The 12,613-nt window shown below is 31.3% G+C and overlaps 1 protein-coding gene across 1 annotated transcript in view; it reads left to right on the forward strand.

Annotated features, from left to right (window-relative positions):
• The first annotated feature begins 3,491 nt into the window (after positions 1 to 3,491).
• The window catches only part of LOC145278076 (DNA-directed RNA polymerases I, II, and III subunit RPABC3-like), a 358,089-nt gene continuing 348,967 nt past the window's right edge, over positions 3,492 to 12,613 (forward strand). Inside the window, exon 1 of the mRNA XM_080130331.1 lies at positions 3,492 to 4,435. Within this exon, the coding sequence (XP_079986457.1) occupies positions 4,363 to 4,435 (73 nt within the window). The 5' untranslated portion in view covers positions 3,492 to 4,362. The remainder of the gene's footprint in view (positions 4,436 to 12,613) is intronic.

Below are 12,613 nucleotides of genomic sequence, written 5' to 3' on the forward strand. Positions count from 1 at the left end.
TTTATTTAGAAGAATTAATTCAGTTTAAATAATTCTTGTGTTATTACAAAACAAAAAAGAAAACACGGTCTTATGTAATTTTGGTACCGCGCTGAAATAATAAGGTTATTATTTCGAAAGCCATTCTTAACATCGGGGGGGGGGGGAGAGTATCGTTTAAAAGTCATTTCGGGGGCAGTTGTGCATTGTGCACTGTGCAATACTTAAAAATATACAAATTTAGGGTTTGTATTACTGTACACATAGATTCGAAAAAGTTGTCAAAAAACATGTTATCAAAGGCAAGATAAGTTACTTTTCTACCTAACTGGTTATATTTTTCGTGTTTTTATTCAATGTAACATGTTTATTCAGCTCGAAAAATATGCAGTGTTTAATGCATCGGCGATGCATGCATTGGAAAATTCAAAATGGCGGCCGACTCTCTCTCGGAAAGGGTAAGTTTGGGAAAAGGTATTATAAATAATAAACTAGACAAAATACTAGGCACCGCCAAAACTGGGGGGGGGGGCAGGTCAGTACTTTTTGACGGACCGTCTTTTTAAAAATCTACCAAAAATCAGGTAATTATCCGATCAATACGAAATTTTCAGCGATTATTAGGAGAAGAATGAACTTTATAACAGTGTACTTATTTTTCATAAACGATATTTATATATATATTTTTTTTTGCTTACAACCCCCCCCCCTTGTTTTGAAGTGGGAACAAATATGCTTAAAATAATCATCTGAGACTGAAATCAACATATTGTGTTGTAAGGGACAGAATTATAGATTCAAAAAAAAAAAAAAAAAAAAAAATTGTTTGCATACCTTATTTTGACGTCTGAATATCAGAACTTCGATTGTGTTTAATTATCCCGCTTTTGAGTTTTGAAGTGTGAAATTCGGTGAATATGTTAAGTAAAATAATTAATTTAAGTTAAGCAAAACAAAAAAAAATTTTTTTAAATATTTATACGAAAAAAGCTATTTTAAAATTTTTGATAAATAAATTAACAATTTTTTTTTAGCGAGCCGAATAATGCATGACCATTATTAAACAGGGCATGCTTTGAATAATCGATACCAAAAAAAAAAATTCGATAAATATTGTGCCCTTTGTGTTAAAAATAGCATCTTTTTTTTCGATCCCGTTTGAAAACGTTTGCCGCCTTTGACTATGGTGGACCAAACGCGCTGAAATAATTTTTTTTTTATTCTGCTTTAAATTGCCCCCCCCCATTTTGGGGAGTCTGGCCCCCACACACATACACATTAAAAACCAAACGCATACAAATGGTCACCCATCTGGTACTGGCCAGCCTCACCTTAATAATACATTGAAATTTTCGTCACTGAAAAATAAGTTTTTTTTTGCCTGTTTGGTCTTCCATAGTTTGCTTTTTATCAGACGAAAACGTAAACAGAGTCGATCTGAACTCTACGTCAACGCGAATATCTGGTTACCTATATGAATAAGTGGAATTATTTGAAATTCAGGTACTTATATTATAATATTTTTGCATATTCTCTTAGAAAATCATCCTAAATCTTAGTTAGACAATAAATAAATTAATTAATTATTTCAAAAACCCTTTTTTTTTAAAATATTTAAGTACGTTTTTTGTGCAAGACAAAAAATGTCAATTGTTAACTTTTTGGGAAAATTTAACATTTAAAATTGAATTAAAAATAGTAGAAAAAGTTTTACATTATTCTGTTTTCTATATGATAAAATTCAGGGTTTTATCTTTCTGGAAAAAAAAAAGTTACTCAGAAATAATGGATTTTAATAAACGTAATTTCGTTTTAAAAAACAACAACAACTTGATTTTGCGGCCATTTTTGGCGGTGCCTACAAAATACTGTTAGAAATTCGCTCAATATATGTTACCGTGACATATGTTGACATATATTCGGTTGTTTTTTAATAGTATTTTGTCTAGTTTATTATTTATAATATCTTTTCCCAAACTTACCGTGTTAAAGAGACAGTCGGACGCCATTTTGAATTTTCCAATACATCGGTAAACACTGCAATAGCTGAATAAACATGTTACATTGAATAAAAACACGAAAAATATATCCAGTTAGGTAGGAAAGTAATTTATCTTGCCTTTGATAACATTTATTTGTTATATATTTGTTTTTTGACAACTTTTTCGAATCTATGTGTACACTGTACAGTAATACAAACCCCAAATTTATTTTCTTTTGGAGGTGGGGGAGGCTCGTTTTAAAACTATATCTACCTCAGTATTTTCTTTAATTTGCGGACATTTTTTGTTCAAAATTATTTACTAAGTAATGTCGAGCTTGACATTACTTGTTATTTCTTTTTAATTAAATAACCTTTTTAAAATAAGTTTAAACACCAAAAACTTACAAAGCTAGGTAGAAAACGAAAACTTGGAAAAATCAATTCAATTTTTTTTTAAACAATAAACATGTAAAAATATTTAAAAAAATATTATGGGATGTGCATTATTACCTAAAAATATACAAATTTATTGCTTTTATTTTTATTTTTTTTGGGTGGGGGGGGACTCGTTTTAAAACTATATCTACCTTAATATTTTCTTTAATTTTCTATTTTTGAGCAATTATCCTCCTAAGACGTGACGTGATCCTCTTATGTCGGACATTTTTTGTTCATAAGTAACACTCGACATTACTTTTTTTTTTTTTTTAACTAAACTCTTTAAAATAAGTTGAAAGACCAAAAATTTTCAAAGTTAGGTAGAAAACTAAAACCTAAAAAAAATAATTTAATTTTTTTAAAACAACAGTAAACAAGTAAAAATATTTTTTAAATATTATGGGATGTGTATCCTCTTTTACAGACAATATCTTCTTCCAGAACGGTCATAAAATGTGTTTTCAATCGATATTTATTCAATAAGGGACCAGTTTTCCTACCTAGCAAAAGGGGACGAGTTTTCCGGGGTCGAGTTTTCCGGGTACGAGCTTTCCGGAGACGAGTTTTCCGGGGACGAGTTTTCCTAAATTCAATTTACTCACCAAAGTTTTATGTATCACAAATTGAAGATAAAAGATCAATAAATAATATATTCAAATTTAAAACAACAAAAAAGTAGTGTTTTTTTTTTTAAATTTACCTGTAAAGTCCGAAGTTTAAAACCTTTTTTAAACCACGTTGTTTGTTTTTTCTTTTTTTTTTCTTTTTTTTTTTAAATGAAACCTTGGTCCTTGGTTCTTGCTCCTTTAATTGAAAAAGCATTAGGGCTTGAATTACATTTTTCGAGTAGGTATAAGCTTGGAAAGACAGGGGTCGAATTAATTCACGTCTCCCATTTTGAAATGTCTATTAAAAAGTAAATAATTAATTTACTTACCAAAGTGTTATATATCACAAATTGAAGATAAAAGATAAATAAATAATATATTCAAATTTAAAACAAAAAAAAAGTAGTGTTTTTTTAAAATAAATTTACTTGTAAAGTCCGTAGTTTAAAACCTTTTTTCTTTTTTTTAAAAAACACGTTTTTTTTTTGTTTTTTTTTAATGAAACCTTGGTCCTTGCTCCTTTAATTGAAAAAAAAAATTAGGGCTTGAATTACATTTTTCGAGGAGTTATAAGCTTGGAAAGACGGGGTGGAATTATTCAATATTTCTGACACACTTATCGAATCTATCTTCATTTTCAAGTTATAAATCAAATAAAATAATATAACATATTATATTCCCCCCCCCCCCCGATCAAAATGTAATATACTTACCTCTGCATAAGGGCCCTATTACCAAAATTCCAAGAGGTGTTTGTGAACAAACAGACAGACATGAACTACAACTTTATATATAAAGATTCAACTTGCGCGTGTGTCAGAGCGTTCCAGGGACAGGCTACCGGTGCATTTAAAATCACGTGGCGACCGGCAAGCTAGCAATTCAGAGGCATGTTATCACATTGCAACTACGGCATTTTCATTTCATCATTTTCTTTAATATGTCTTCCAATCTTTGTATGAAAGACTTACATTTTAAGATTGATAATATTAGATTTTTATTTTAAGAATAACATAGGGAAGTAATTGCTAGACGAAACTAAACAAATCGTGTCTGTTTTCTTCTTTCTTTTAATTCTTCCTTCTAAAAAGGGAAAAATAGTAAGAAGGAAGAAGACTCCATAAGGAGGAAAGTAACACTAGTATTATTCTTAAACCAAAGTTTAATTTTTGGTAACTCTGGTTAAAATCTGTACACTGAATGTAAAACTGTAATAATTCCGAATTGAATTATTTTTCTTTTAAATTGTTAGCGTAAAACTTTGGAAATTTCTAAATTTATTTAATGTAACAATACATCTATTTAATTGGAAAGGTTTCGAGGCTATCAGAAAGTGTCGTAGTAAAATCGAATATGGCGGGTGTTTTGTTTGAAGATATTTTTGACGTGAAAGATCTTGATCCTGATGGAAAGAAATTCGACCGAGGTAAGTCAATAAAAAAAGTCAGTGCAGAGACTTTGTTTCCTCTGCGGTGCATTTTAATTATGGTAATTCGTTTATGTTGTATCATTTATGTACTTAACTTTTATTTGGGTAGAGCAGATGCAGTATGCACATCTTGAAAATAATCACGTGTGGAATTGAAAAAAACAAAAAAAAAAAACAAGCAGGTTTTTTATTTAATGGTGATAAATTACGTATGTGAAATGTTTTTAATGTTTTATTGTCGTTTCCAGAGTTCTTTATATTTATATATCTATGTGATCTATTTATATATCTTGTGACTATCAGCTTTAATTTCCAGACGAACGCCTTTATTTACGTGTCGGAAGTAGAAAGTTTCTGATTATTAAAATATCGCTTAAAAAAAAAAAAGCATGACATTTTGTTTACTCTGTGAGATTTGCTCCGATGGCTGCTTATATTGTCTCGGTAAAATCCAGTAACTAGTTATGACGACAGTTTAAAAACGACCACAGAAAATAAGGAAAAAAATTGTAAATTGAGACACAAAAGCTATATGCAGAGAAGAAGGTACCATGCTAATAAAAAAAAAGAAAATAGTATTTTCAAATTCGAGCTGGTATTTTCGTTACCGTGCTGAAATAATAACGGTATTTCGAAAGCCGTTCTTAACATGGGTGTTTTGTAAATGTTCTGTGCAATTAACAATTTAATAAAGATATCGTGAAAATTGAATTTAATCTGAAAAAAAAAAGACTAATTAAAAATAACGCGGTCACAAAAGAAGTGTATAAGCACTTTCAAGTTTTACGATATCTTTTTATTAAATTGTTAGGTGAAAGTACACAATAGTTACAAAACACCATCCCCTTCCCATGTCAAGAATGGGGTTCTAAATAATGTTATTTCAGCACGATACCTTCTATGTATAAGTACCCTTTTTTATTGGGCTAGGAGCAAAGTGTAGTATTTGTTAACACTTCATTCTTTCTATACCCCCCACCCCCAGTCGATGAAGTCCTTTCAGTCTAAGGCAATTTTATTGGTGCATGTGCGATGAATTTTCGTAATTTTTTGGATATATTACTATTTTCGACATGGCAATTCAGTAATTTTTTTTTTTTTTTTTTTTTTTTTGCCTAAAAGGGCATATTAAAAAAAAAAAAAATCGATCTGTCTCTTTTGTATAAGCATCTTATTTTTGGCCAATCTAGAGTCATTTTTGGGGAAGTTGGATTTTCCCTACATGGAAAACATACATATCTAACTCCCCACTCGTGGGGAGGCAATTAATTATAGAAACAAACTATATTGGAATCAAAAATTAAAAACAATGGTTTTAGTCAAAATTGCTCACTCTTTTTGATTTTCGGTTTCTGCTATCCATTTATTAGATGTGGTCAACAAGCGAACAAAATAGCCATTATAAACCTGGATAAAGTGTGCTGGGTGGAGAGGGGGGGGCTATTACGTTATCTTAAAAAAAAAAAAAAAGGTAAATTTTTATTTTTTCACCTTAACAATAATCACCTTTCAAAATGAGGAAGTTTTACAGATTTTCGGGTATGCTGAAGACGAATATCAAATTTAAAACAAGTAGTTTTCCGGATATTAAGCGATGTAATTGGACTTGTATTTCAATCCACAGGTTTGTTTTATTATACACATAGATTCGAAAAATTTGTTAAAATATATATATATATATATATATAACAAATAAATGCTATCAAGAGCAAGATGTTACTTTTCTCCCCAACTGGATAATTTTTAGTGGTTTAATAAACTGGTTTATTCAGTTCGAAAAACAAGTAATCTTGAACGCAGTTGGAAAACAAAAGATGGGCGCGATGTCTTTGAAGACCCGATCGGGTCTTCAAAGACATCGCGCCCATCTTTTGTTTTCCAACTGCGTTCAAGATTACTTGTTTTTCGAACTGAATAAACCAGTTTATTAAACCACTAAAAATTATCCAGTTGGGGAGAAAAGTAACATCTTGCTCTTGATAGCATTTATTTGTTATATATATATATATATATATATATTTTAACAAATTTTTCGAATCTATGTGTATAATAAAACAAACCTGTGGATTGAAATACAAGTCCAATTACATCGCTTAATATCCGGAAAACTACTTGTTTTAAATTTGATATTCGTCTTCAGCATACCCGAATTATTATATTATCATAATCACTTCGAAATAAAATATGGTGGCAGAAACCCACCCAATAAATTTTATCGTGATATTGGGTGGGTTTTTACCACCATTTTGTTTTATTTCTTACTTTAAGTGATTATCAAGATTTCAAAGATGTAAAGGGACGTCGTAGCCATTTTTTTTTTTTTTTTTTTCGTTTTTGTTTTTCGAACCGAATAAACATTTTTTTTTTTTTTTTTTTTTTTTTACACAGGAGTCACACTTATCAAGGCCCAGAGGCCACTCGAGGATAAGGGTTAATGAGTATACATTAACCAATGTGATTATAGCGTAGTAAACATAAGTAGTGGAAATTTCGTCAAATTAAGTATAAAACTATTTTTTAATTGTTGCCAGGTTTAAGTTTTAGAGATGATTGGTCGGATTATGTGATTTTTTTTTATTTACACAGGCATCAACACATCAAGGCCAAGAGGCCACTCGAGGATAAGGGTTAAAGAGTGTACAGTAGAAATTGGACAATATAGTAATCAATTCAGTAAATTTGTGAACTTATATGGAACGGCTCGTCCAGAACTTGTTTACATTAGACTTGAAGACAACCATATTGTAGTCAGCAGGAAAACGGAAGACAATTCCACAGGCGTGCAGTTGCAGTTCTAAGAAAGAAGCTTTTTTCATGGAATTTAGGTTTAGGCACAGATAAAGAGTGGGGGGTCTGAGGGGATTATTGATAGTGTTTTCAGCTAGATGAATGTTTCTTGTGAAAGTTTGGCGAGGTGGGGGTGGGGGGACCGGGACCATAGACTGAAGCTCAGTCGAACACTTTCCATGAAAATAACGATACATCAGAGACAAACTCGCAACATTTTACGTTAAATGAAAACACTAAAACCTTTTCGAGTTAGCTAGAAAAGTAACTTATCTTGCTTTCGATAAGACTTGTTTTTCTGACAACATTTTTCGTACCTCTGTGAATTGTAATATAAACCCATGTAATGTCTTATGTTAACACTGGTGACCATTTCTGTACGAAATCGCGCGCATATTTTTGATGCGCGCTAGTGTATACAGAAATGGTCACCAGTGTTAACAATAAATTACATTGCTTAATATCTGGAAATCTATTTGTTTGCGGCAAATCTAAATGCGATATTCGTTTTCAGCATACCGGAAGTTTATAGTTCTCATTTTAAAGGTTATTGTTAAGGTGGAAAGTAAGTAAAAATTTACCACATAAAAGGATACTCTTTAATCAGAAGGGACCATGCTTGTCACTGGTATCTCTCCTTTAGAGCAGAAACCGGAAGTCAAAAAGAGCAGACAGTCTTGACTATAATCAAAACTGAAACTGAACATGTGGCCGAAAATAAAAACAAAACAATGGCACTTTATAAAAATAAAATACAGTGCATTTTTTTTTTGTTTTCGTTTACTATTTTCCATTTCAAGAACTCTGATCTCATTTTGTATGGTCGCCCTTTGTGTTTTTTCATAACTCGTCCCCAATTTTGCCTGTCCAGCATTAGGGGCTAATCCATATAAATACAATATTTAAACTAAAATAGTAGGTATAAAATATTTAAATTAAAATAGTATTTTATACCGTAGCCAACAAAAACAAGAAAGTGGTTGTATAAACGGTTATGTCTGTTTCCATGTTTTCAAACTCTATCTCCTCCGAAACTAAAAGTCGCGGGGCTAGGGGCCTCAAATGATTGGATTTTTGACGGGCCGTTCTTTTCTAGGTCTTTAGCTGGTTAAAATAGTTTTTAAGGGGGGGGGGGTATATTGAAAAAAATGAGTTTTGTACATTCATCTCAGTTTATTTTTAATTGGTTTATATATGTGTCACATTGGTACAATGGTAACGTCACCAGCTTTGAATGCTAGTTTCGGTTTCGATTCTAACTGATGGCACCTAACTATTTTCTTTTTAAATATACTTTTGAAATTCCGACTCTTACATAATATATACGTAATCTGGATAAATTAAAATATCATTTAAGCATATTTTACGTCCTGACAAAGCCCCCCCCCTCTCCGTGTGTGTGTGTGTGTGTGTGGTTATATTCTTTTGGAGAAAAGGATTCCAGCAGAGTGCTTTATTATAAGGATAAATTCTGAAAATAAAAGTATATGATTTATATTTTATTTACAGAAAGTTTAGATAAGTCATCGATATCGTCAGTTACAAACCTATTATCAGGTTTGAAACCGACAGTATCGAGGACTTATCTCGTCTAAACTGTTTGTGTGAGAGAGTGTGTGTGTGTGTGTGTGAGTGTTACTTGCACCAAAGGCAAGATAGGTTACTTTTCTATCTACCTGGATGAGATTTTTTTAATTATTTTAAAGCGTTTATTTACTTTCATAAAACATGTATTGCCAAATCTTAAATTAAAACAAAACATGGACAACAATGAGACTTTCATTCTAACAGTCTCGATAATCGTTTAGAAATTGAATTATATGATTTATTACCTTTATTAGGTGGGTTTCTATCGCTATTAATTTTCGACTTTTGAGCGATTAAAATGTTTTTTTCGGGGTTTGTTTTCATTTTGTGATGAGTTTTACCTTACGCTGTTAACGGAAAAATAGAAACCATTTATAAGAAATGAGATTCTATTTACGAGCGATTATATGCGAATACCTTAAACATATCTAGAAAAATTAAATATTTTCGCGAATTGCCTTTTAACGGTCTCCAAACATTTAATTTATTAATATATTTGATGTTTCTGATTAAAATTTAGCATAGAAATGTCAATATTAAGTCATAAAAATTGTTTTTAATAATAAAAAATAAAAGGTATTATTGTAAACTAGCATGGGTGCCCGGCGTTGCCCGAATGTTTGGAGGTGTGTTAAGAAAAAAAAAAAAAAAAAAAAAAAAAAAAAGTGGTGGTAGGAAGGCAGGCTTGAGCCCGTACTACGAAGGAGGAAAAGAACGGGGGAAAAACGTGACGTCTTTGCTGTTACGACCACCGCCAAACCGGAAGTCATGTAGGTTTAAATTAAGGCTAGACAATCGAAAAGAGGGGATGACTTTCGAAAATATCGGCGAAAGAAGTGACCCCTCCCTGTAGAAAAGTACCTAGTTGAGGGTGAAGACATGTTTTTAGCCAATTTTTCGTTATTTGTTTGAAGGGTCGAGCTTCAAAACGATACTGATCTTGTGAAAATATGTCGCCTTTGTCGAAAGTTTTAGGCAGACATGCAAACATAAATACATACATTTATATATTTGTAGCTCAAATTTTCGACCCAAACCGATTAAAAAAAAACTTGCCCTATCTCTGAATACCCTTTATGTAAAATTTCAAATATTTAGGCCAGAAATTGTCTGAGTAATTTGGTAGAGACCGCAGAGGTAAAAATTTTTTTAACTTTGATCCCTATTATGACCCTGTTAACATTTATTGTTTTGGGCTCAAATCAAGTTATTAAGTTAGATCCATGTCCAAGAACCTATATCTAAAATTTCAATTGTTTAGACCCATAATTGTCGGAAGAGTTTGGTAGAGTTTTCAAAGGTCAAATCGTTGAACTTTGACCCCTTAACAGCCAAATTTCTGGCCGAAAACCGATTACAAAGATTTTCCCAAATCTCAATACCCTGTATATCAAATTTCGAGTCTGTAGACGTAAAATTGACATTGTGTAGAGAAATGTACACACACACTTTCACTTTTATAGATATATAGATTGACTGTTCAGCATGAAAAAAAAAAAAAACTTTCCACAAAAGCAATAACTCCGTTAACGATTAACAAAAAAGCTGGTAAACAATAACTCGGAAATAATTTTTTTATTTTTAATTTATATTTGAAACCGATCCTCCACTGTAAATTCTAACAGTAACCTATATTTTTAACCTATTTTTTATTGTCCAAAGTTTTTCATGACGTTCACACAATTACCTGTAAAAATGGGATCTCTTTTTCTAAGTTGGAGGGGAGGCGTCAAACTAAAAGTTCTAATTTAAGTAATGATTAAAAAAAATGAAAAGACTGGTGTGGTGTATGCAATGTGGGTTTAATGAGACTGTTAACAATCAATTTCGACAAATATTTTGTTTACTGCAAATTTTTATTTTTGTTTATTTTCGATCACCCACTTCTGAACCATGTAGCAACTCCTCGATGTTATCAACCTTGCTTGTATCAGCGTATAGAATCACTCATGTTCAAATGCTATCAGATTTATTGTGGCACAAATGCTGTTGGCAGAGCTATAAACCTGTATCCCACCTCCCACTGTTTAACATAGCAACTTGTGTTCACTTAACCGTTAACATAGCAACTTGTGTTCAATTAACCGTTAATATGAATTGTTTCGCAATTTAAGTTGTAAACGGGTTGATATGCCACAAAACATCGTAAACATTCTCTTCAAACCTATTACTTGGCCAATCAATCTTGTTGAGGATGAACATTATCAGGTGAAAAAAAATGCGTATTTGGATTATTCACACTGTTATCTTCAGTGATTTTCGCAACGTTTCAGCCGATGTAACCTTTAACTTTCTTTAGGTGTAGTCGTCAAACTTTGGAGTCTGCACAAATTTTGAATGGAAACTTTAATACACGAGGATAGCATGCTCTCGTTCTGTCAACCATGACTGGGTAAATTCTTAATTTGAACTTGTATTCTTAGTGTCGTCCTCCTTAAGGATTGAACGTTCAACCTCCAGAAGAGTGTCAATTGAGATTGAATTTTACTTATTACTTTAGGTTGAAGGTTCAATCTTCAATCTATTATAAACGTTAGCGAATATCATATGTATTGATACTATTTAACTAATAGCTAGAGTGGGGAGACATTAGGAACAGAAATAAATTTTTCTTTATTTAAAAAAAAACAACAAAAAACTGGCTTTGCAAACTTGTTTTGCAACAATGCTTTTTTTATATGATCAGAAAAATATTTAAATAATGGGCATTTTGCAGCATAGGCAAAAAAGTGGTAAAAAATATAGCTGTTGTGTTATGACATTTATTAGCTGGGTTTCTACCAATATTTTGTTCTTAATTTTCGATTTTTGAGCGATTATCAAAACTATCGTCTCATGCCAGCCATTTTCTTGTTCTAACTTGAGATTTTACACTACTTGTTTGAAGGTAAATAAACGCTTTAAAATCACTTGAGCCACAAAACTTTTCATGTAGGTAGAAGAGTAACTTGCCTTTGGTAACATTTATTTAAAAAAAAAAAATCTTACCACTTTTTCGTTTTGTTGGCTATACTACAAAATGCGCAAAACAATCATGTTAAAATAATTTTTTTTTTTTTTAAGAATTATAACTAACATTGTTTGACTATTTTGATTAATGCCAATTGTTTGAATGTGGCTGACTACATTATCTTGTTGAGGATATATCTTCACATGTAGGTGACTCCATTATCCAGTAAGTTTGGGTGTGTGTCTGTAATAGTTTGGAATATTAAGTCTTGCTACCCCCCCCCCCTCTTGCCATTCCCATAAGAAAATGTAAGCTATGCTATATCCTTTGGTAAGAATCTGTCGGCTTGTTTCTTAGAATCAAAACAGAATCAAAATTCTATCCAGCCTAGTCAGGCCAATATTCCAAGCTGCTTTTCTCGTCGCACGCACCTGTCGCAGGTATATCACAAGACTTGAACATTCCGATTTCTCTACATTTACGAATTCGTTGGGAAACAATTTATAGTCATCAATGGTGCGTTTTTGTTATTGTTTTTTTTTTTCTTTTTTTTGTGTGTGTTCTTCATGAGTTACTTTTTTATTTATTCTTTTAGAAATTTATTGTAATTATAATTGCAATATTTTTTAGATTTTTTCATTTTTCGAATTTGAATTGATATATCACTTTTATGAATGTATGTATTGTTTACATGTATTTTATGTGTGTGTATGTATATATATTTTTTGTATGTATATATATATATATATATATATATATATATATATTCATGCTGTCATGTTGTGATCTGTAATGATTAATAAAGATCTCCTCAGGCTAAAAATCTGTCCTTTCTTTTAAATATTCTGTTC

The sequence above is a fragment of the Euprymna scolopes genome, chromosome 6 (assembly GCF_053919585.1).
Source record: "Euprymna scolopes isolate OS-2025 chromosome 6, ASM5391958v1, whole genome shotgun sequence".
Taxonomy (NCBI): domain Eukaryota; kingdom Metazoa; phylum Mollusca; class Cephalopoda; order Sepiida; family Sepiolidae; genus Euprymna; species Euprymna scolopes.